This window comes from Neoarius graeffei, chromosome 2 (genome assembly GCF_027579695.1).
Source record: "Neoarius graeffei isolate fNeoGra1 chromosome 2, fNeoGra1.pri, whole genome shotgun sequence".
Classification (NCBI taxonomy): Eukaryota; Metazoa; Chordata; class Actinopteri; order Siluriformes; family Ariidae; genus Neoarius; species Neoarius graeffei.
Genome location: NC_083570.1, coordinates 106,360,626 through 106,387,380, shown reverse-complemented (window position 1 = coordinate 106,387,380; position 26,755 = coordinate 106,360,626). Strand labels below are relative to the sequence as shown.

Below are 26,755 nucleotides of genomic sequence, written 5' to 3'. Positions count from 1 at the left end.
CAAACTGAGCTCAGCTGCTGCTTTACCTCCACACACCTACCACCTGCAAGAATTTTCGGAAGGTTTTGTTTATTTGTTTGTTTGTTTGTCTCTTCCAGTCCACACTGAAACACACACTGGAATCCTGGCTTAGAAGGTCGTTTTGGTTTTACGCATAGAAAAACGACTTAACATTTCATACCAACAACTTGCAGAGAAGATTTTCTCTCTCTGTCTCTCTCTCTCTCTCTCTTTTTTTGGCCAAAAGGGTAAAAGGAGAAGATTAACAAATACAAAAATAATAATAAAAACAGGGACAGCAAAAGGCAGAAGGGCAACAAGAGGACAGCAGCGCCGGGAAACAGCACTCATGCGTCAGAACAGCTGGATGTGCATGTGCAGGATGGACTTAAATTAAATGTTAAATGCAGACTGATGGTTTGGAGCAGCTTACAGTAACATCATTAAGCAAACTGCATGTTCTCGTGTTAGGACATTAACAGGTTCCTGATTAAAAAAAAAAAAAACTCACCCTGACAGCTAGGAAAGATTTCAGGAAGGAGCATAAATTTGTATAGAATTGTAATGCACGTGGACAAGTGTGTGTGATTTCTTGTGCAGATTTGTGCACGCACTGTATTTCTATACATCTCAGGATCGTGGATAGTCTCAGGCATTGATTGCACTTTGGATTTTCTGCAATGATATGCAAGCTGCTTATAACACGGTTATCCTAGACACAGGGTTAAAGCTCTATTTTCATATTAAAAGCTGCAATAAAACTAGGGGGAAATCTGTTTAATAATAATAATAATGAAACATATGTGTATATATTAGTCAGAGAGTTAAGCACGTTGGACAGAGCATGTGTGTTTGAAGGAAGCTTGAATGCACGACTTTTGCACACGTACTTGACTTGAGTAAACTTGACTTGCACAGTGGCAGATGCAACCCTGAACAAGTCTTCCACAGATGTTCTTACAGCACGAATGCTTGCTTTGCTTTGTTTGATATCAGCTAGTCCAGTGAATAAAGGTGCGAAGGCATTTCTTAGCTAATCTGAACTAATGAAAGAGTCCGAATAGAACTGGATCGCTTGTCGTGTCACTTCGAAAACTATAGTGACTTAAACTAGACGACTGAAAGGTGCCAGTTCCCTTTTTCACAAGAAGATTCCTCTTGAGCATCCACCCCTGTGTCTGCATCAAGGATGGGACAGACAGGACTCCATTTTCTGTCAGGCATGTCTGCCAGGTGTTTCCTGTTCCTGTGTGTGCTTTGTGTTCTCTGTGGTGAGTTGACATTTTCTCGTAGCAGCAGTGTCTAGAAGATATAAAAGCAAAGGATCATCGGTTATGTAGTGCTTTTATATCTCTTACACACGGCCACACAACCTCATATACAGCGATCCATGCACTTACCTAAGCATCCTTACTTGTCCTCTTTTCTTGTAGTTGTCATATCTGTCATATCTGTCATACTCCACCTTTATGAGAAAGCAGCACAAACAGACACTAGCAGATCTCCTTCAATGACATCAATAGCTTATTTTCATATAAAATCCAGAGACACAATGATTTCTACAGCTTAATGACATGTAATAAGTTCCTATGCAACTTGTAGACATCAATAACACAAGAGTACTATGAACAATGAAGTCATTGGTGCTGAAAACAAAAAAATTGCCCTATTGGTCAAATCCAATACTATTGACCCAGTTATGAGAGATGGGTCCTATCCCAGAAATGAACAAATCACCTTTCATTCTGATTGGGATTTTACTGGGCATTGACAATTCATAATCATGATTACACTTTATGGTACATACAGTATGGTATAATTTATTCTGATACAGCTAAGCTCAGGTTACTAAACTGAATACTTTTAATCTTAAACATAATTTATTATTGACTGCTGCTTTTGATCACGAGCTCCCTGTTTATGTTTGAACTACTGTATTTGGTTGCATAGTGAGTATATTTAACAGTTGTTCCATGAAATCAAGTCATAAATGAGATGATAGTCGATGAGGTGCGTAGCACTGAGTTGGCTATAAGCCATGTACGACGAGATTGAGCCGAAGAACTGTTAAATAAACTGTTTTATTCTATCCACATTCACTGGATTTTGAGAAACAGAGCATTTTTATTTTTTGCAAATGCGATAAATAAAAACTTTGTACAACCCCGATTCCAAAAAAGTTGGGACAAAGTACAAATTGTAAATAAAAACGGAATGCAATGATGTGGAAGTTTCAAAATTCCATATTTTATTCAGAATAGAACATAGATGACATATCAAATGTTTAAACTGAGAAAATGTATCATTTAAAGAGAAAAATTAGGTGATTTTAAATTTCATGACAACAACACATCTCAAAAAAGTTGGGACAAGGCCATGTTTCCCACTGTGAGACATCCCCTTTTCTCTTTACAACAGTCTGTAAACGTCTGGGGACTGAGGAGACAAGTTGCTCAAGTTTAGGGATAGGAATGTTAACCCATTCTTGTCTAATGTAGGATTCTAGTTGCTCAACTGTCTTAGGTCTTTTTTGTCATATCTTCCATTTTATGATGCACCAAATGTTTTCTATGGGTGAAAGATCTGGACTGCAGGCTGGCCAGTTCAGTACCCGGACCCTTCTTCTACGCAGCCATGATGCTGTAATTGATGCAGTATGTGTTTGGCATTGTCATGTTGGAAAATGCAAGGTCTTCCCTGAAAGAGACGTCATCTGGATGGGAGCACATGTTGCTCTAGAACCTGGATATACCTTTCAGCATCGATGGTGTCTTTCCAGATGTGTAAGCTGCCCATGCCACACGCACTAATGCAACCCCATACCATCAGAGATGCAGGCTTCTGAACTGAGCGCTGATAACAACTTGGGTCATCCTTCTCCTCTTTAGTCCCATTGACACGGCGTCCCTGATTTCCATAAAGAACTTCAAATTTTGATTCGTCTGACCACAGAACAGTTTTCCACTTTGCCACAGTCCATTTTAAATGAGCCTTGGCCCAGAGAAGACATCTGCGCTTCTGGATCATGTTTAGATACGGCTTCTAATTTGAACTATAGAGTTTTAGCTGGCGACGGCAGATGGCACGGTGAATTGCGTTCACAGATAATGTTCTCTCGAAATATTCCTGAGCCCATTTTGTGATTTCCAATACAGAAGCATGTCTGTATGTGATGCAGTGCCGTCTAAGGGCCCGAAGATCACTGGCACCCAGTATGGTTTTCCGGCCTTGACCCTTACGCACAGAGATTCTTCCAGATTCTCTGAATCTTTTGATGATATTATGCACTGGAGATGATGATATGTTCAAACTCTTTGCAATTTTACACTGTCAAACTCCTTTCTGATATTGCTCCACTATTTGTCGGTGCAGAATTAGGGGGATTGGTGATCTTCTTCCCATCTTTACTTCTGAGAGCTGCTGCCACTCCAAGATGCTCTTTTTATACCCAGTCATGTTAATGACCTATTGCCAATTGACCTAATGAGTTGCAATTTGGTCCTCCAGCTCTTCCTTTTTTGTACCTTTAACTTTTCCAGCCTCTTATTGCCCCTGTCCCAACTTTTTTGAGATGTGTTGCTGTCATGAAATTTCAAATGAGCCAATATTTGGCATGAAATTTCAAAATGTCTCACTTTCGACGTTTGATATGTTGTCTATGTTCTCTTGTGAATACAATATCAGTTTTTGAGATTTGTAAATTATTGCATTCCATTTTTATTTACAATTTGTACTTTGTCCCAACTTTTTTGGAATCGGGGTTGTACAAAATGTCCGACAAAATCATTTCCACTTAGAATGTAAACAAACCGGTGAAATGACAGTAGCAATTTGTGAAAAATGTGATGATAATAATAATAATTCTTGGAAAATTAAAAAATATACATTCTTACCATCAAATACTTTCATTCCATATTTTGTTGCTTTTTTGTATTTTTTGGGGTTTTGTTTTCAAGTAGAGTTTTTATTTTGTCCTCGGTTGGTTCAGCAACATGCTCTGCCATTTTGTTTTTCTCTACTTACGGTATATGAGCTGATATCCTAGTAGTAGAGTAGCCAATCAGAGCACACGATTGTTCATATCCAGTGAATGTGGATAGAATAATTAACAGTTGTTTCACAAAATCGAGTCATACATGAGCTGATAATTGACGAGGCGTGTAGCACCAAGTTGACTATAAGCCATGTACAGTATGACGAGATTGAGCGGAGTAACTGTTTTATTCTATCCACATTCACTGGATTTTAAGAAACAGAGCATTTTTATTTTTATTTTTTGCAAATTTGATAAATAAAACAATGCCCCCCATCACCGGAATTCTAATCTCTTCACCTGCAGCCAATTACCCTGCAATCACCAACCTTACATAAGCTCAGCAAACACTTACTCCAGTTGCAAAGTATCGTTTTGTGTCCCGTACCTGACTTTACCAAGCATTCTGTTTATCTACTGACTTTCTGTTAATGACCTCTGTTCCTGATCTCATTTGACTTCGTCTTCTTGTCTGCCCTACGCTGCGCTGTTCACCGGTATATCGACCCACGCCTGTTTCCTGACTACAATTTCTGATTCATGTTTTGGCTTTGTCTGCAGTTTGAGTCGCACCTGCTCTTCCCTGCAAATGCCTCTGTAAGTGCCTGCGATCTGATAGGATACTTCGCCGTCATGGATGCAGCAGAGGAAGTTAAGCAGACTGCAATCCATGCACAGGGGCGTTTGTTAGGAGAGCACCAGCAGATGATTAGCGATCTAAACACCAGGATGTCACAAGTCGCTGCTGTGGTGTCGCAGGCTGTCCTCATATGCCCCTCATTGCATGCCGGTATGCCTCGTAGCATTCTTCTGCCTGAAAAGTTCTCTGGGGAGGTTTCCAATTGCAAGGGATTCCTTCTTCAATGTTCACTATATTTCTCTGCTCTCATTGGAGTCACAGATGAACACAAGCTCTCCCAGTTCATCAGTCTTCTCACCAGTAAGGCTCTTCAGTGGGCAAGCACTGTTTGGATGCACAGGGTTGAACACACTACATCTTATGACCATTTTCTGGAGTTGTTCACGAGAGTGTTTGATCATCAGCCTGAGGGTATAGAGGTTGGAGAGAGCCTGCTGACAATCCAACAGGGAGAAAGGACCGTTGCCAAATATGCACTGGATTTTCACACCTTGGCTGCCGGCATCAGCTGGAATGAGCCAACCTTGAAAGCCACATTTCGACAAGGTCTGTGTCTAGAGGTGCTCAGTGAGTGAGCATGCCGCGATGAACATCTCTCACTGGATTCTCTCATTGTTCTGGCCATCCGCTTGGATCATCTCCTCTGTAAATGACCCTCACTGCAACTACCTTCAACCTCCTCTCCCAGCATGAACTTTGGAACTCCAATGGAGATCTCCTGCACGTGATTGCAGAAGTCAGAAAGGGAGAGGAGAAGAAGGGACGGTCTCTACTTCTACTGCAGAGAGACTGGTCATCGGGTCTAAATGCCCTACTCAGCCCCCATGGGATCATCAGCCAAGCAAGGCTTCCAGCCCTGTTAACCCGGTGAGTCCAGAAATGTCTCACAGCTCACAATCTTTCCAAGTACCAGTGTTAATTAAAGCTACCAAACTCGACCCATGTACTTTCTGCCTTCATTGACTCAGTGGCCAAGGGAAACTTCATAAACAGCGCTATTATACAGAGGTATCAACTCACCACCCACACCCTTCTGAGACCCATCAAACTGAAAGTTATTGATGGGGCCCCATAGGGGAAGGACTGGTCTCAACTCAAACGACTCCCCTCAAGACTCAAGTAGGAGCCATACACACAGAATGGATAACTCTCCTTGTCAACCCAACTTCAAATCATGACATCATCCTAGGATATCCATGGCTCCAACTACACGACCCTCTGATCTCATGGCAACAATGGGACATTCTTCAGTGGTCACCCTCTTGTCTGCAAAACTGCCTGAAACTTCCCCAGGGCGCACACTCTTCCACCTTGGTAGAGAGCCCTCAGCCTGACTCCCTCAACAACATCCCAACATGTTATCTGGATCTCAAGGAGGTATTCAGCAAAGGGAAAGCCTGTGGTCTACCTCTGCATCGCTCCTATGACTGTGCCATCAACCTCTTCCCAGGTACGACTCCTCCACGAAACTGCATCTACCCTTTGTTGTTAGCAGAACAACAAGCGATGGAGGAGTACATACAAGAAGCTCTGCAGCAGGGGTATATGCAACACTCTACATTTCCAGCTTCAGCAGGGTTTTTCTTTGTGGAAAAGAAAGGAGCAGGCCTCCAGCTATGTACTGTATAGATTATCGAGGCCTGAACCAGATCACTGTCAAGTATCCCTATCCACTTCCATTGGTTCCATCAGCTGTAGAACAACTCAGATTGGCCAAAATATTCTCCAAAGTTGACCTTTGCAGCACTTACAACTTGGTCAGGATACGTGAGGGTGATGAGTGGAAGACCGCTTTTAACACCATGGTGGGTCACTTCGAATATTTGGTCATGCCTTATGGCCTGTCTTGTGTGCCCAGTGTCTTCCAGTGCCTCATCAATGACGTGCTGAGGGACATGTTGGGGAGGTTCGTAATCACCTATATCGATGACATCCTGATCTACTCCTCAGATGAAAGCACCCATCACGAACATGTCAGATCTGTCCTCGCTCACCTGCTCCAGCGCCACCTGAATGTTAAAGCTGAGAAATGTGAATTTCATGTCCGCCAGATCTCGTTCCTGGGATACGTCATCAGCTCAGAGGGGGTGAGTATGGATCAAGTCAAGGTCACTGCTGTGATATCTTGGCCCACTCCCACTTCCATCAAGGAGCTTCAATGCTTTCTGGGGTTCGCCAACTTCTACCGCTGCTTCATCCGTGGCTTCAGCTCTGTTGCAGCTGCTCTCAGTAGTCTTCTGAAGAAGGGACCCCGTCACCTCCACTGAAGTCCAGCAGCTGATCAGGCTTTCAGCAAGCTGAAAGAAGCTTTCACAACAGCCCCTATACTTCAACACCCAGATCCTTCTAAGTCATTTGTCATGGAGGTGGACACATCAGAAACAGCAGTCGGAGGGGTTCTATTGCAGCACCTTGGAGAATGACCTAAGTTACATCCCATTGCCTTCTACTCAAAGAAACTCACACCTACCGAGCGAAACTATGATATCGGGAATTGAGAACTCTTGGCTGTTAAGCTGGCCCTGGAGTAGTGGAGGCACTGGCTGGACCCATTCATGATCCTGACAGACCACAAGAACCTGGAATATCTGAGGACAGCTAAATGATTAAACCTGTGTCAGGCCAGATGGGCCCTGTTCTTCACCAGATTCCAGTTTACCATTTCCTATTGTCCAGGTTCCAGAAACATCAAAGCAGACACTCTCTCCAGAATTCACACTTCCACACCTCAACCATCAGAACCTACCACAGTCTTCCATCCGAATGTTTTCTGCAAGCTATCACCTGGGATGTCGACAAAGAAATCAGACAAGCTCAAAGCCAAAAGAGTGGGCACGTTTCCTTCCTTGGGCCAAGTACGCACAAAATTCTCTCAAACATTCTGCCACTCAGTTAATCCCATTTCAGTGTGTACTTGGCTACCAACCCCCACTCTTCCCGTGGGACGACACTCCCACACAGATTCCAGCCCTCAATGCATGGTTCCATAAAAGTCAACAAGTCTGGAAGGAGATACACCAGAGGATGGAGGAGGTGAATGTCAGGTATAAACACTATGCCGACAAGCACAGAAGTGCCACTCCAGAATATGCCCCAAGTGACAGAGTATGGGTGTCCACGAAAAACCTCAGAGCTCCAAACTCTTGCAAGAAGTTACAGGCCAGATTCATTGGCCCATTCAAGGTACTCCACAGAATCAACGAGGTCTCATACAAACTCGAGCTTTCTCCTCACAGCAGAATGGCACCCACCTTCCATGTATCATGCCTCAAACCTGCTGTCCAAGGGCCCTTAGCCTCAGACACACCCACCCAAGAAAACCCCTCCCCAGACATTGAAAGCAAACCCATTTACCAAGTGAACAAGATCCTCAACTCTTGCCGCAGACAGGGGCAGCTCGAGTACATGGTCGACTGGGAAGGTTATGACCCAGAGAAACACAGTTGGTCAGTTCCAAGGGCATCTTAGACCGACTCCTCACTCAAGAATTCCATAGCCAGCATTCTGAAAAGCCCGCATGAGGTCAACCAAGGAAAGAGGTTGCTTCGTGTGTGTATGTTTGGGTTGTTGTTCTGTCAGTAACAGCACTGAAAACCTGAGTTCGGAGCAGCCTCCAAACATGGCCGCTCCAGACTACACTTTCCAAGAGCCACAACACCCCCATCACCGGAATTCTAATCTCTTCACCTGCAGCCAATTACCCCGCAATCACCAACCCTATATAAGCTCAGCAAACACTCACTCCAGTTGCAAAGTATTGTTCTGTGTCCCGTACCTGACTTTACCAAGCCTTCTGTTTATCTACTGACTTCCTGTTAACAACCCCTGTTCCTGATCTCATTTGACTTCATCTTCTTGTCTGCCCTACGCTGCACTGTTTGCCGATATATCGACCCACACCTGTTTCCTGACTACGATTTCTGACTCATGTTTTGGCTTTGTCTGCAGTTTGCATCACACCCGCTCTCCTCTGCAATTGCATCCGTAAGTGCCTGCGATCTGACAAAATGACAATAGCAATTTGTGAAAAATACTATCATAATAATTCTTGAAAATGAAAAAAGAGACATTCTTACAATCAAATACTTTTATTTCTTATTTTGTTGCTTTTTATTTCTTTATTTTTTGCAGTTTTCTTCTTCTTTAGGGTTTTTTGGCAGTTGGCAAACCAACTTAAAGGTGCATTACCGCCACCGACTGGGCTGGAGTGTGGAACAGGAGATACTGGGGAAAAAAAACAAAACTATATTCTTTTAGCTATTTCTGTTTCTTTTAAATACTTGACAACAATTTTGGGGGTTTTGTTTTTGAGTAGAGTTTTCATTTTATCCTCAGTTGGTTCAGCAACATGCTCCGCCATTTTGTTTTTCTCTACTCACGGTATATGAGCTGATAGCGCAGTAGTAGAGTAGCCAATCAGAGTGCACGATTGCTCATATCCAGTGAATGTGGATAGAATAATTGTATTTATACAGTATTTAGTAATAAATCACATACTCAATTACAATAACTAAGATAAACAGTATCAGTAAATACAGTAGGTATATTAGAAAAATGTGCAGAACACAGAAGTATTGGTACATTATATTAAATATTGTTCATGTGCAAAAATAGAAATCAGTGACAACAGCATGAGATACAGGACCAGTCAAAAGTTTGGACACCCCTACTCCTTCATCAGATTTTCTGGACAGGATTTTGTATTTTCTCCATTGTAGAACAATACTGAAGACATCAAAACTATGAAATAACATCTGGAGCATATATACAATTATGCGGTAAACAAAAACATGTTAAAAAACAAAAAATGTTTCATATTTTAGATTCTTCAAAGTAGCCACCGTTTACCTTGATGACGCTTTGTACACTATTGGCATTATCTTAACCAACTTCATGAGGTAGTCACCTGGAATGCTTTTCAATTAACAGGTGTGTCTCGTCAAAAGTTAATTAGTGGACTAGTTTCTTACTTTCTTAATGCTTTTGAGATCAAACAGTAAATAGAAAATAATAAAAATACAGTAAATAGCCCTATTCCACAATTGTAGTAGTCCATATTATATCAAGAAACACTCAACTAAGTAAAGAGAAATGACATCCATCATTACTTTAAGACATGAAGTGACTTTTAATGAATAAAAATAAAGAAAAACCACTGAATTAAAAGGTGTGTCCAAAGGAAAGCATGTAAAACAAAAGAGCTAGTGTGATATACCGGATTATTGTCCACATATGGTACAGTATATACATTCACCGGCCACTTTTTTAGGAACACTCATGCGTCCACTTGCTGTTTGATGTTGTTCTCTAATCAGCCAATCCCTTGACAGCAGCACAGTACAAAAAAAATCACACATATACAAATCAAGAGCTTCAGTTAATGGTCATTTCAAACATCAGACTGGGAAAAATTGTGATCTCAATGTGTGACTTTCATTGTGGCATGGGTGTTGGTTTGAGCCAGATGGACTGGTTTGAGTATTTCAGAAACTGCTGATCTCCTGGGGGCAGCACGGTGGTGTAGTGGTTAGCACTATCACCTCACAGTAAGAAGATTCTGGGTTTGAGCCCAGCAGCTGACCGGGGCCTTTCTGCATGGAGTTTGCATGTTCTGCGTGGGTTTCCTCTGGGTGTTCCGGTTTCCCCCACAGTCCAAAGACATGTAGGTTGGGCTAATTGGTGGCTCTAAATTGACCGTAGGTATGAATGAGTGTGAATGGTTGTTTGTCTCTATGTGTCAGCCCTGCGATGACCTGGCGACTTGTCCAGGGTGTACCCCGTCTTTCGTTCAGTCAGCTGGGATAGGCTCCAGCTTGCCTGCGACCCTGCATAGGATAAGCGGTTACAGATGATGGATGGATGGATGGGATCATCTCCTGGGGTTTACATACACAATAGTCTCTAGAGTTTACACAGAATGGTGCCAAAAAAAAAACCCCCACTGAATTGAGTGAGCGACAGTTCTGTGGGTGGAAACAAACGCCTTGCTGATAAGCGAGGTCAGAGGAAACTGGCCAGATTGGTTCAAGCTTTTTTTTTTGCTAGGAAGGAGAATAGTAACTCATATAATCACTCTTTACAGCTGTGGTGAGCAGAAAAGCATCTCAGCATGCAACAGCAGAAGAACACATTGGGTTCCACTCCTGCAGCCAAGAACAGGAATCTTAGAATCAAGAACAAGTTCCTATTAAAGTGGCCAGTGAGTGTGTAAAAGGAAAAAGTACAATACCATATTCACTTGGGATTAGTCCTGTATCCCTTTAAGAATGTATAAATTTGAATCAGTAACAATTAACACGAAAAGTTAATTAACACTAAAAGTGGTGACATCCATTTCAATAAAGTGTTTCTAAACAGCCTAAATAGTAGAGATTTTTCCATTGGAGCTCCATGTGTTACAATTCATGTCCCCCCCCCCCCCCCCCCCCCCCCCCCCCCCCCCGCTGGTATCACTGCAGTGATGTTCTGCATCAGTGCACATGTGCGGTTCTGTTGAAAAGGTATATTTATCGATGTGCCCTTGTGTGTGCTCCAGTGTCTCTGTGTAATGGGGCATGTGCAGAGGTGGAATCAGACACTGAAGCAGTAGCAGGAAAAGGCTTTAAATTGGGCTGCATTTCCTGCAAGAAGAGAGGAGAGGTGGAGGCCAGCGCTATCGTCAACTGGTACTTCAGGGCTAAGGGAGAGATTGACTTTGTACATGTGAGTTATCTGTGTGTATCTGTTTGTAAATGTGTGTATCAAAGAGAGAGAGAAATATAAACTACACCACCGTTCAAAAGTTTGGGGTCACTTTGAAATTTCTTTATTTTTGAAAGAAAAGCACTGTTCTTTTCAATGAAGATCACTTTAATTAAACTAATCAGAAATCCACTCTATACATTGCTAATGTGGTAAATGACTATTCTAGCTGCAAATGTCTGGTTTTTGGTGCAATATCTCCATAGGTGTATAGAGGCCCATTTCCAGCAACTCTCACTCCAGTGTTCTAATGGTACAATGTGTTTGCTCATTGCCTCAGAAGGCTAATGGATGATTAGAAAACCCTTGTACAATCATGTTAGCACAGCTGAAAACAGTTGAGCTCTTTAGAGAAGCTATAAAACTGACCTTCCTTTGAGCAGATTGAGTTTCTGGAGCATCACATTTGTGGGGTCGATTAAATGCTCAAAATGGCCAGAAAAATGTCTGGACTATATTTTCTATTCATTTTACAACTTATGGTGGGAAATAAAAGTGTGACTTTTCATGGAAAACACAAAATTATCTGGGTGACCCCAAACTTTTGAACGGTAGTGTATGTCTTAAACACTGAGTAACAAATGTTACTTGGGAAGTAATTCAAAAGCTCTTTGAACGTTGTGACCATTGAAGTACAGTACACATGACAGAAATTATTCTAACCACATTCACTGGATATGAGCCTTCGTGCGCACTGATTGGCTACTCTACTACTAGGCTATCAGCTCATATACTGTGAGTAGAGAAAAACAAAATGGCGGAGCGTTTTGCTGAACCAACCGAGGACGAAATAAAAACTCTACTCAAAAACAAAACACCCAAAATAAAAAAGCAACAAATATGAAATAAAAGTATTTGATGGTAAGAACATTTATTTTTCAAGAATTATTACTATAACATTTTTTCAGAAATTGCTCCTGTCGTTTCGCCGGTTTGTTTACATTCCAAGCAGAAATGATTTTGTCAGACGTTTTGTATTAAGTTTTTATTGATCGAATTTGCAAAAAATAAAAATGCATTATTTCTCAAATTCCAGTGAATGTGGATAGAATAAAACAGTTATTCCACTCAGTCTCGTCGTACACGGCTTATAGCCAACCCGGTGCTATGTGCCTTGTCGGCTATCAGCTCATGTACGACTTGATTTCGTCGAATAACTGTTAAATGTCAAGCTTTTAATAAAGATACTGCTGACACCACAAAGCTTGGTTAAAGCTTTAAACACTGTAAACAAGTGTTTGACATTAATTTGTTATTTATTTATATAGATCTATAACTATGATAGCGAGACCTCTATCATAATTGATGAACGCTTCGAAGACCGCGTGGACTGGAATGGCAGTAGAAAGACCAATGACCTGCAGGATGGCTCCATCTATATCCACAACGTGACCTTTAATGATTCAGGAGTGTACCGCTGCTGCTTCCACCGAACCCTCACGTTTGACCCCTATGTGTACGAAACTAACGTCACCAAGTTTGTGCACCTCACTGTGGTGCCCAAAGGTGCAGTATTTGACATCAAACTTATAGTATATGTGCAAATCCCCAAAACACCTTCATTTAGCTGCTGGGTGTCATTAATAATAGAGAAAAACTGGAAAAACTTGTATATAATCCTTAAAAATATAAAGTGATCATGTGTCAAGCGATCATGTAGGAGGTGGGGATGGGGAAACACTGGGGGAAAAAACAGAGCTAGAAATGCCAGAGTAGTCAGCATGACACCACATGATGGTTCCTAAACCTCAGCTAGATCATTCAAGCTCATAATTGATCTCAACTTTTATGTGCTCTTGTGTTCAGGATTTTTATTTGTAACTGCCTGTCATATTTTATTTTCCCAAAATATAAACTAGTAGCCTAATTTAAACCACCATGACCCTGAGTGTGCAGTTCTAAGGATGAATGAAGGTTCAATGATGAACATGGTATCTGTTGATCCTCTAAGCTTCATATCTCATTGCTCACATATACATGAAAGTACAACCCCGATTCCAAAAAAGTTGGGACAAAGTACAAATTGTAAATAAAAACGGAATGCAATGATGTGGAAGTTTCAAATTTCCATATTTTATTCAGAATAGAACATAGATGACATATCAAATGTTTAAACTGAGAAAATGTATCATTTAAAGAGAAAAATTAGGTGATTTTAAATTTCATGACAACAACACATCTCAAAAAAGTTGGGACAAGGCCATGTTTCCCACTGTGAGACATCCCCTTTTCTCTTTACAACAGTCTGTAAACGTCTGGGGACTGAGGAGACAAGTTGCTCAAGTTTAGGGATAGGAATGTTAACCCATTCTTGTCCAATGTAGGATTCTAGTTGCTCAACTGTCTTAGGTCTTTTTGGTCATATCTTCCGTTTTATGATGCGCCAAATGTTTTCTATGGGTGAAAGATCTGGACTGCAGGCTGGCCAGTTCAGTACCCGGACCCTTCTTCTACGCAGCCATGATGCTATAATTGATGCAGTATGTGGTTTGGCATTGTCATGTTGGAAAATGCAAGGTCTTCCCTGAAAGAGACGTCATCTGGATGGGAGCATATGTTGCTCTAGAACCTGGATATACCTTTCAGCATTGATGGTGTCTTTCCAGATGTGTAAGCTGCCCATGCCACATGCACTAATGCAACCCCATACCATCAGAGATGCAGGCTTCTGAACTGAGCGCTGATAACAACTTGGGTCGTCCTTCTCCTCTTTAGTCCGAATGACACGGCGTCCCTGATTTCCATAAAGAACTTCAAATTTTGATTCGTCTGACCACAGAACAGTTTTCCACTTTGCCACAGTCCATTTTAAATGAGCCTTGGCCCAGAGAAGACGTCTGCGCTTCTGGATCATGTTTAGATACGGCTTCTTCTTTGAACTATAGAGTTTTAGCTGGCAACAGTGGATGGCACGGTGAATTGTGTTCACAGATAATGTTCTCTGGAAATATTCCTGAGCCCATTTTGTGATTTCCAATACAGAAGCATGCCTGTATGTGATGCAGTGCCGTCTAAGGGCCCGAAGATCACTGGCACCCAGTATGGTTTTCCGGCCTTGACCCTTACGCACAGAGATTCTTCCAGATTCTCTGAATCTTTTGATGATATTATGCACTGTAGATGATATGTTCAAACTCTTTGCAATTTTACACTGTCAAACTCCTTTCTGATATTGCTCCACTATTTGTCGGCGCAGAATTAGGGGGATTGGTGATCCTCTTCCCATCTTTACTTCTGAGAGCCGCTGCCACTCCAAGATGCTCTTTTTATACCCAGTCATGTTAATGACCTATTGCCAATTGACCTAATGAGTTGCAATTTGGTCCTCCAGCTGTTCCTTTTTTGGACCTTTAACTTTTCCAGCCTCTTATTGCCCCTGTCCCAACTTTTTTGAAATGTGTTGCTGTCATGAAATTTCAAATGAGCCAATATTTGGCATGAAATTTCAAAATGTCTCACTTTTCGACATTTGATATGTTGTCTATGTTCTACTGTGAATACAATATCAGTTTTTGAGATTTGTAAATTATTGCATTCCGTTTTTATTTACAATTTGTACTTTGTCCCAACTTTTTTGGAATCAGGGTTGTAAAACCTCCCGCTCTTATGACTATTTTGGTTGCGTCCTTTGGGATCCCAGACCTGATCCTCACCTCTAGTGTGGAAAAAAATCTATATCTATATTTGTATCAATTTAAAACACATTATCTGTCTGTTTCTCCTAATTCATATTTGGTTACATCCTGATGATAAACCATCCATTGGCAGTCATTTATCAGTTTATGAAGAAGGATTGAAACATTCATGAAGATTTATCATTGTTGACATATTCAGCACTGATACGTAGAATCTGTGCTTCTACCAAACATAGGAACATGTAAATATGGGCACATGCTGCTAGACTACAAGATATGTACCATTTTTTGCAGCATTAAACATGGCAACATTGGTCTGATCAGATCAGATCAGATCAGATCAGATCAGGGGTGGGTTTCCTGAAAGCCTCTTAAGGCTAAGGGCATCTTTAACTGCCTCTTAAGATCCATCGTTAAACTAACATGGTTTTCCCGAACAAAGTCACAGCCAAAGCAGTACTTTAGTTTGCTCTGAACTTACGATGGATCTGGATCACTCTTTCACAACCAAGAGCATCTCCTTGCAGCCGAATACACAGACCACATAGACAGTGCGTCTCCGAAGGACTCTCACAGTCAACAGGCGGAAACTGGTGTTGAATCTGCTGCCGATGCTCAATTATTTTTCTTGTACATTGCAAGTACATCAAGTTAATTATTAAATAAATATATGAAAAACATTATGAATATATTTCAGTTTGTGACGGAATTACGTCTGGATATCGTAATGTCACATTAATATCGCCACATTTTAATCAAATTTAACTCTATTAGGTGAGTGATTAGTGATTATCTCATTTAGTGTGATAAATTGGGCTTGTAGTACTCGAGTCCGACTCATGCCCTAATTTTAAGGACTCGTGACTTGACTTGGACTTGATCACTGATGACTTGGACTCATGCATTAACTACATTCGGACACTTAAATTGGAGACGAGGACTCTTGAATTTTTCTTTATTTTTTCCAACATGCCATAATAATTTGGCATACGATATTTATATCTACATTAATTTTTATACTAATTTTGTGCAAGATAATGCATATTCACCTGTTCATACATCACGTTCAGGAGCAAACTAATGTTAATGGCGCTAAAATGCCTGGAGAGACGCCCCTAGGATTGTCCGCTTTGTTTATACAGACTTCTCGTGCAGTGTGAAAAAATGCACTGCTATGTATACCATATGTAGAAGAACTATCGAGGAGACGACGGGGACAACCTCGAACTTCAATCGTCATTCGGTCAGGCTCCACCCAGAGAAGGAAGTGATGCACTATGTTCATTGCTCTGTTGATAGCGGGGATAGCTTAATGAGTGATGAACTAGCTAGTGTTAACCCTTTCTCATGTTATTTGCCCTGTTGATAGTGGGCGGGGCTTGCTGAGCGATGAACAAGCTTTTTATCTGCAGCCTATTAACTTAAATGGGGCAGTCGAGCAGTAACGTTAGTCCAACACAGTAGCAGAGATGCTTTCACATAAAGGCAGCAACAGCCACCGTCATATGGTGCGGTTGGAGTCTTGTTCTCGGACTCGGCTTGGATCAATAGTGGATTCGACTCAGACTTGACTCAAAATTTTCTTTAATGACTTGGACTTGACTCAGACTTGAAGACTGGGGACTCGAGACTGGACTAGGACTCAAGGTTTAGTGACTCGACTACAACACTGACATACATACATATAGTGTTTCCCCTGGAAACTGGAAAGAGTAGTGGCCTCTGAGCGCAGGGAGGTGCAAATAATATGCTGGGGGGGTCCGGGGGCATGCTCCCCTGGAAAATTTTGAAATATAAGGGTTCATTTTGTGGCTTCTGATGACATCTAGAGCTGATTTTTACCAGTTCAACATGTTGGGGAAAAGGCTATATTTGACTTATAATTTTACTGAATTCCCACCCTAAAAACAACAACAACTACAGCAACAACAAAAATCAATACAATACCCACTTGCACAAACACAAGCAGTGTGCTGTTCCAAATGAGACTGCAGTTTATTTCACATCAAACAAAGTGAATGGTGATGCAACATGGCACAAGCTGTTCAAAATACTGATCATTACATTTTGGCAATAGTCTCATCTCATTAGTGCAGATGACTAAATACTCTCACTGTCAAACTCGGGCTGGTCAGGAACATGCAGTGAACTGGTCTGCCACTGTTGCAGAGTTGTTTTCTGCAGTTTTCTTTGTGAAAAACTCCGTAATTAAGCTGCAACCCGTCTGTGCTTTTCTCACTCGGACCCGGCTTGAAGGCGCCACCATTTTTGCATAAGTTACTTTATTGTGCATTGCTCATCCAATCAATGCGGGGTACCGCACACACTCAGCCAATCAGAGCGGAATACCCTTCTCTGACATCAGCTGTGAACTTAGGTCAAGGTCAGAGCCATGAGCTTGCATGGACTGTATTGATTACCTGTTCAAAGGCTATAGAGGGTTCCTGCATGACGTCACCGCGCCGCGAGATTTCGGTAGGCGCCATATTGGAAGACCAAGTACACATCTATGCAAGTACATACATACATAAAACAAACTACACCTGAAATGTAGCCAGGGCCGGTTCTGCCCTAATCTGGACCCGGGTGCAACATCGCGCACCCCCCCCCCCCCCCCCCCCCCAAAAAAAAAAACAAACAAAACACACCAGTCTAAATCAGGACAACCAGTGTTCGAACTACGGGGGTACTCGGGGGATCCGAGATTCCCTGAAACAGACATGAGATCCCTTGAAAACATGATTTGGGAAATGTTGGGGGGGGTCTCTAAAATATTGGCAAAATATTGGCAAAAGATGTTTATGTTTATTGACATAGCAATCGTGTGTAACGGGAAGCATTTGCATATCTGAAGTGTTGTGTTTACATCAAAGATAAAATAAACTGATATGACAACAACTGCTGCTGCCAGGTTGGTTGTTGAGTAGCCTGACTGTTTTTTTTTCTTGCGTGTGGTATCATTGTTGACGCGAGGTTGTTTTTTGAACATGCCAATGCGGACACGATTTCCCCTGATGAGTTATGACTTCAGACGCGATGCGTGTGTGGAGGTGTGGAGTCCGCGTGATATGTGCGTAAGATAGGCTTCTCATGTGTTTGGAGATCCGCGCTCCGAGACAAGCGCAAGCACCCCCCACCCCCCACCCCCAGGGAAAAAAAGGGACCCCCCGAAAATATCGGCATAGTTCGAACACTGAGGACAACCATCACATAACTATAACTATAAACATTTTAGATCAACTATTTTAACTAAATGGGCTATAATAAATAAGCCTGCAGGCAGCCACGGCGGGCTGCCTCAGAAAAGTAACCATTTGTCCTACCTTAACTCGTTTTGCTTTTTCTGCCTCCTTTTTTGTATTTTCGACCCTGCGTTTATTTTCTTTCCTTTTCTGAAAACCCGATTTGTGTCCAGACATTTTGTTCTGCTACCAACGAACTAACTCGTCAGGTCTCTTGAGTCCGCGATGAAGGGCAACAATTGATACATTTTTACAAACAACCAATAAACAGCCAATAGGGAGGTTGCAACGTTCAGGCTCTCCTTTGCTCACAGACACTCAGTAATGCACTTATTCTCTGTCTCCTGGCAGAAAGCTCCTTGGTTTGCTTGTGTCTCAATCACAGCTGGTATTCTGTAGAAAGACTTCTTTTCACCTTTCCCATCAGCTTTGTTGGAACACCCTAACACAGCACAAAAGTTTACCATTGTAGGTTTATGATGAATCAAGTGCCTCGTGGGTTTAAATTCCACGCGCTGCCGTTATTTCCCCCTAATCACGAGTTTGTTGGTCTTCCAATATGGCGCAGGGTCTGTTTACTTCCGGTTTCCGGTGACATCAGTGGGAAGGGTCTATAAAACACATGCATGTTGATTCTAGCTTTATACTGTAGGCAGTGCTTAATTTGTGAAGTGGGAGGTCCCGGAACGCAGGAGTTGGGTGGGTCCGGCGACTCAAAAAAAAAAAAAAAAAGGCGGGGGGCGGTTTACTATAACCTTACGCACACACGCCTATTGCATGACATGTATTGCAACAGCACCAGTTATCAAATCCTGGACAACAATGGACAACGCTCAGAATGTTCTCCAAACAGGCACTCAAGTTCACTCTCGCTCTCCACACACACGTTAAGGCAGGGGTCGGGAACCTTTTTGGCTGAGAGAGCCATGAAAGCCACATATTTTCAAATACATTTTTGTGAGAGCCATATAAAAAGTGATGCTGAATACAACTAAAATGCATTTTTACATATGACCAACAATTTGAGTGTAATATATTTATTTTTCATCATGAAGAGGCTCTTGACATGCCGTCTTCCTCCTGTCCCCCGCTGAATATTTTAACGCAAACGTAGCTTGGCGTGTTTCGAAGTGCCGCTTTATTTCATTGTTTCATCGATGCAATCTTGTCATTGTATAGGCCTATTGGACACAAAGCAGAACCCTCTCACCCCACAAAGGCGAATTCCTTTGTCCATTCCTGTTGAAATGTACGGTAGCCTACCAGTCACCTTTTTTACATGTAGCACAGCCCAGTCCAGTTTTGCCCATCGTCAGCCACGGATAGACCTTCTTCTTTTCTTTAAACTGGGCATCGGTCCAGATAGCCCCACTTGCCTCACCGCCATCACCAGTCTCATCTTCCCGATCCTCATCCTCATTCCCTCTGACGGTTGCAGTTGGTGCGCTAACACTTCTAGCTTCACCGCCATCATCATTCGTCTTCTTTTTGATCGTTCCCGCGGACTGGTACACTTGCAGCAGGTGCTGGTGCAGTGTCACTGTGTCCAACATCGTCCATTTTAGGTCGTTTAGGATCCGGCTGTCCTGGCACTTTTAAAAATTTTAGTAAGCTTTCTTGTTTTTTTGCCATTTTTTCCACAGCGCAAGCTAACGGCTACAAAAAACCCGGTGTTCTATTGAGCGGAAGTATACACCCCATGTCCCCCCCCCCCTTCCCCTTTCGCATAGATTTTGTGGATGTCATAGGAGAGAAATCAACAACAGATATCAAAACCGAACACTAAACAAATTTTTATTTACTTATTTATTTAATTTATTGTTTGATTTTTTTTTCCCTTTGTGATGGTCACGGAGGTGATCTGATCCATTTAAATAGCTGCCGGAACACCGAATGAAATGAAAATAGCTGCCGGATCCAATGACGGAGGTTACGGATCTTGTTCCATCATGTTCCGGCTCAAATTAAGCCCTGACTATAGGCCTAAATTGTAAGCATCGCAGCGGCAGTTTAATAGGTAGCAGCATGTTGCTAACCATATTGGAGTGTATCGGTCAATAAATTAAGTGTAGTAGGGCCGCTATACTGTGATGCTTTAGGGGAAACCCTGTATGCAGAGAGGACCTGTCAGGGCCTTCTAAGCCTTCAGAGAAAGCCCATACATATCAGCATTTCAAATGTTATTTTTAACTTCTTTCATAATTTCATTATAATTATTCTCTTCTAATTCTAATTTGGCCTCATTTCTGTCAAATTTGCTTCAGAAATGAAAGGGTTACTGTCCTGAAAACATTAAAATCGAGTTATCCAATGAGATTTTTTTGTTTGTTGTGTCTAGGCTGAGAAGAGTTCAGAGCTGCTCACTCATTGGTTAGGACTTCATTGCCGGGACAGAAGGCCATGGCAGTGTATGTTTATGTAGGAAGTAACAGATTAATTAACCAATCAGATTTTGATTCATTGTGGGCGGGACCAAAAATTTATCGTCCTCAGCCTCTCGAAGGCCAACGCGAGCTTAACCACGAGTCGGTGCCGTCAGCGCAGCATTGCAGTCACCTTCCAGTGGGTGTAGCGTTCATCAGTAGTGCTAGCGAATGCTAATAAAGCGGTCAAGCCAGTGTTATTGAGAGCAAATAGCACAGGCTCTAATAGTAATGGTTTGCCACTGATACATAAAGGGAGAACATTGCCAACTTGTGGATAACAGTTGAAATAATCCTTACTGCATGATTGGTAACAGTGAAATGAGTAGGCACGGGGAACACATTTACTTAATTATTTAAGCGTATTATTTACTCATTGTCTCGTGTTATTGTTTGTTCATTTAATTAAAAAACATGCTTGGAATGAAAAATGTTATTGTCCAAAAATATAAAATAGTTTCAGTTATTAATTACCACATTATGTATGTAATGCTTATTGACAATATGATATCTCATCTCAGCTCATTATCTCTAGCCGCTTTATCCTGTTCTACAGGGTTGCAGGCAAGCTGGAGCCTATCCCAGCTGACTATGGGCAAAAGGCGGGGTACACCCTGGACAAGTCGCCAGGTCATCACAGGGCTGACACATAGACACAGGCAACCATTCACATCTATGGTCAATTTAGAGTCACCAGTTAACCTAACCTGCATGCCTTTGGGGGAAACCGGAGCACCCGGAGGAAACCCATGTGGACACGGGGAGAACATGCAAACCCCACACAGAAAGGCCCTCGCCGGCCATGGGGCTCGAACCTGGACCTTCTTGCTGTGAGGCGACAGTGCTAACCACTACACCACCGTGCCACCAAAATATGATATATTAACATATTTTAACACTTGGGGCGGCACGGTGGTGTAGTGGTTAGCGCTGTCGCCTCACAGCAAGAAGGTCCTGGGTTCGAGCCCCGGGGCTGGCAAGGGCCTTTCTGTGTGGAGTTTGCATGTTCTCCCCGTGTCCGCGTGGGTTTCCTCCGGGTGCTCCGGTTTCCCCCACAGTCCAAAGACATGCAGGTTAGGTTAACTGGTAACTCTAAATTGACCGTAGGTGTGAATGTGAGTGTGAATGGTTGTCTGTGTCTATGTGTCAGCCCTGTGATGACCTGGTGACTTGTCCAGGGTGTACCCCGCCTTTCACCCGTAGTCAGCTGGGATAGGCTCCAGCTTGCCTGCGACCCTGTAGAAGGATAAAGCGGCTAGAGATGATGAGATGAGATGAGATTTTAACACTTTATTTTTCATTGGTTTTTGGTTAAAAATGAACATCATGTAACCTCATCGACTGGATTTAGCAACTACTAATGCCTTCAGCAGTTACACTACGAATGCCTTTAGCAACTACTAACACCTATATTTGGGACGTGCACTGCAAAGACGCTCTTAGCAAAGTTGCTCTTAAGACTCCTTCTTACAAGTGAGTTTGGGAAAACCATGTACAGAGACAGCGTTAGTTTCTTAAGAGCATCTTTAAACTTGCTCTTTAGCCCTAAAGTGCAACGTTACTGGGTAACCCACCCCAGATCAGATCAGTCCTTGCAGTCAGACACACTCTGTTATGTTTCATACAATGCCAACATGTTCAAAACAGTTCATACTGTAAGTATGTAAAACACAAGCACAGTGGACTAGCTTAGATGTACTGTAAGTACAGATAGCTGGGGTGGATGGTACCCATATGGACTGTCCATTTTACCAACAGCGATGGAAATGTTCTCTGCTGTTGTAGTTCTAAAAATGCCTAGCTTGAACTTATGACCGAGACTCAGCTATTTCTTTGAAAGTGTATGAAGGAAGAAAACTTCCCACAGTTGCTACCATTTTACTATGAAGTGAATTTAGCAGCTGTACTGGTTTCGGACTGGTCTTGGAGTACAACTGCAAAGTCATGATCATGAATAGTATATTAGATGAATGATTATTATAGATCACAGGAATTAGCTGAATGTATTTGCAATGGCTGAGACATTTGCTTGAGATGTTATACAGTTTTAGAGAAGGTTGTAGGAATTAATAGGATACAGTAGGGGAGTGTATGGAAAGAGTATGACACAGCAAAATAGTGTGTTTAGACAAGGTTCCCACTGTGCTAATGCTGAGATTACTCCTCCTTATTCCAAATTACATGGGGCATGCAATGTAATTCTCTCTTGCTTTCTCCGTCTTTCTCTCTTAGCAACGCGCGGCACGGCCTCCATTGTTTCGGAGGTAATGATGTATGTGTCAATCATCGGGCTGCAGCTGTGGCTGTTGGTGGAGATGATCTATTGCTACAGAAAGATTGCTGCGGCCGGTGATGAGGCCCTCAGAGCCAGCGCGTCAGTACCATGTTCACCTTGTCTCATTAGATGCCTAAATTTCCTCACACTACCAATCCTTCACAATAACACTTAATATTATATGGACATGAGTGTTTTACTGGGAAATACACCACTCATATTTTTCATACAAGCTCCATGGAGAACCAAAACCATGACATAAACTTCTATATGTCACTTGTGAGGAAATCGATGAACTGTTTTGATAAATTTGTGTACTTTTTGTTTGTGAATGTGTCGATATAATAAAAAGAAAATCACACGTTGGCTTGAAGATATGAAGTTTATCTTCTCATGTTGAAAAGCTCACATTTTTCATATGAAATGCATCGTGACTCTGAGTCGAAGACAAGTTAATATCATGCTAGCTGAATCGAATATATTTCATGTACCACGAAAAAAAAGCCAGCCAATATTATTATTATTATTATTATCTCATCTCATTATCTCTAGCCGCTTTATCCTGTTCTACAGGGTCGCAGGCAAGCTGGAGCCTATCCCAGCTGACTACGGGCGAAAGGCGGGGTACACCCTGGACAAGTCGCCAGGTCATCACAGGGCTGACACATAGACACAGACAACCATTCACACTCACATTCACACCTACGGTCAATTTAGAGTCACCAGTTAACCTAACCTGCATGTCTTTGGACTGTGGGGGAAACCGGAGCACCCGGAGGAAACCCACGCGGACACGGGGAGAACATGCAAACTCCGCACAGAAAGGCCCTCGCCGGCCACGGGGCTCGAACCCAGGACCTTCTTGCTGTGAGGCGACAGCGCTAACCACTACACCACTGTGCCGCCCATTATTATTATTATTATTATTATTATGCATACACATTCCTTTCAGGTGGTCAACGTGTCTTTCTCTTTCAAATTCTCTCAAAATCTTCCATATTTAGCGAAGCAAATCCGGCAGCCATGTTTCTTTACAAATTATCACAGTCGCTTGCTAGTGTGGAAGTTTTATGTCTCTGACGTGTGACATCATGTTGTTTTGACAACCATGCGATATCGTAAACCATATTCAACGCTCATTCTCTATTGGGTAGAGTGATGTAATACATGTAGAATAAGCGATATGCTAACAATATTGCATGCTGTCAAACCAAATGAATGAAACCCACTAGAAGGGAATAGAACACACTTTTATTCCATGGAAAAAGTATCCGGTATGTATAATAATGCACTGTATTTCACGCCGATGACGTCACTCCCAGTATTTTCTCACTGACTAGACGCACGTTGTCAAATGGCAAACCAGTTCAAAATTAAAATTCTTTTGATTAACTTGCATATTTTTTTTTTTTTTGGGGTGGGGGGTGGGGGGATGTGTCCATATAATATAAAGAACATTACACGGTGGGGTGAAGATATGAAGTTTATCTTCTCGTGTTGAAAATATTTTCATGCATTTGCTTCGCTCACTTGTGATATATACATTCACCGCTCAAAGATAAACTTCATATCTTCACGCAGCCGTGTAATATCCTCTATATATTTCGATATACTTACAGATGTGTTGTGTTCAAATAATTTTTGTCATCTTTTGTTCCATGAAAGATAGCAGTTTCTGATCGGGTGACAGATGTGCATTAATTCTTTAAACTTGGAGACTTTCAGTCGTACATTTAATCATGATTATAAATTAATGCTTCTGTGAATGATGCTTGGATGTATCCATGACTACAAACAAAAATAAAGATTTTAGGTTAGGCCTATATTTACATCTACCAACTTTGTTGGAAGAGGTTATGTTTTTGCCTCCATTTGTTTGTTTCTTTGTTTGTTAGTTCCCAGCGTAACTCAAAAAGTAATGAGTGGATTTGGATGAAATTTGGTGGACAGCTTTAGTGTTATCCTAGGTTGAAGTGATGTTTTTGATTTTGATGTTGATAATATGTAGCTTGGTGGAGGTGTGTACTCTACCGAATACCCTTCTAGATTGTTTGTTTGTTTGTTTGTTTGTTTGTTTGTCTGTTCACAATGTAACTCAAAAAGTAGTGAACAGATTTGGATGAAATTTGGTGGAAAGGTGGACCATGGGCCAAGGAACAATTGAGTAGATTTTGATGTAAATCTGGAAATGTATGCGGATCCAGGATTTTCTTGTCTGTTCCTAACGTAACTCAGAAAGTAGTGAATGGATTTGGATGAAATTTGGTGGACAGCTTTAGTATTATACTAGGTTCAGGTGATTTGATTTTGATGTTGATAATATGTGGCTTGGCAGAGGTATGCACTCTACCGGGTGCCCTTCTAGTTGTGCTATCCCTTTCTTTTGGTCACTTGCCAATTCCAGCCCACTAGCTAGCTCTCCTATCACAATACAGTGACTAAACTGGGAGGGTGAAGACTAGCATGTACTTCATCTGAGACCTGTGAAGCAAAGCAATGCATTTTTTTTTTCTGAAATGCTGTTCATGCTACAGAACAAGGCAGATGATCGTGCTCAAATTTTTGGCATTCTGACCTCTGGAGCACATTTATGTTGCCTGTGCTATTATTATTATTATTATTATTATACAAAAATAAAATGAAAATGAATAAATAAAAAATGGAGCTTAACATCAAATGCAGTTAACAGTTATTCCACGAAATTGAGTCGTACATGAGCTGATAGCCGACGAGGCACATAGCACCGAGTTGGCTATAAGTCATGTACGAAGAGATTGAGTTGAATAACAGTCTTATTCTATCCACATTCACTGAATTTTAAGAAACAGAGTATTTTGTTAATTTTTATTTTTTGCAAATTCGATAAATAAAAACTTTAAACCAAACGTCTGACAAAATAATTTCCGCTCATAATGTAAACAAACCAGCGAAATGACAGTAGCAATTTGTGAAAAAAGCTATAATAAGAAGAATAATTCTTGAAAAATAAAAAAGATACGTTCTTACTATCAAATACTTTCATTCCATATTTTGTTGCTTTTTTGTTTTTTTGGGGGGGCTTGTTTTCGAGTAGAGTTTTTATTTCATCCTCAGTTGGTTCAGCAACACGTTCTGCCATTTTATTCTACTCATGGTATATGAGTTGATATCCTAGTAGTAGAGTAGCCAATCAGAGCGCGATTGCTCATATCCAATGAATGTGCATAGAATAATATAATGATAGCCCATGAGATAACAGGACTAAATTTAGGATTAAGATTAGGTAAATACAATAATAATAATAATAATAAACCTTTCATAGTCACTGTAAGGAGATTAAAGGAGGTTATATCTTGTGCCACTTTAGTGTGATCTCATATTTAACCTGTATCTGATCTGTTCTGTTTTATGTCTATGCAGAGAGGAGTATTTAGCGATAGCATCGGAAAACAAAGATAACTGCGCAGGAGTTCAGGTGGCAGAATAACAGAGGTGGGTTCCATACAATAATGCTGAATTCTCTGATTCACGAGCTCGTTTTTTTTTTTTTCTTGAACTCAATATCACTGAAATTTACACAGAGAAGGTGAAAACTTTGAGAGAACTGCACATGTGAGTGATTTTTGAGGACACCATGTTTGTTCTGCTTCATAATAACTGCTTCGGATCAACAGGGGGAAAGAAAAGCCAAGGTCAGGAGGGACCCGGAGTCATCTCTGTTTGTTGATGCAGTCCACTGGCTGGCTGTCAAAAAAGCCGAGACTAACCTTCACAGCCGCCACCAGTA

The 26,755-nt window shown here is 41.6% G+C and overlaps 1 protein-coding gene across 1 annotated transcript; it reads left to right on the top strand.

Moving 5' to 3' along the window:
- The first annotated feature begins 1,189 nt into the window (after positions 1 to 1,189).
- scn1bb (sodium channel, voltage-gated, type I, beta b) lies at positions 1,190 to 26,461 on the top strand. The gene is made up of 5 exons (XM_060911131.1): positions 1,190 to 1,271; positions 11,209 to 11,375; positions 12,683 to 12,920; positions 22,947 to 23,088; positions 26,389 to 26,461. Exons 1-5 carry the CDS (start codon positions 1,190 to 1,192, stop codon positions 26,453 to 26,455), a joined length of 696 nt encoding a protein of 231 aa, XP_060767114.1. The 3' UTR covers positions 26,456 to 26,461.
- The last annotated feature ends 294 nt before the right edge of the window (positions 26,462 to 26,755 follow it).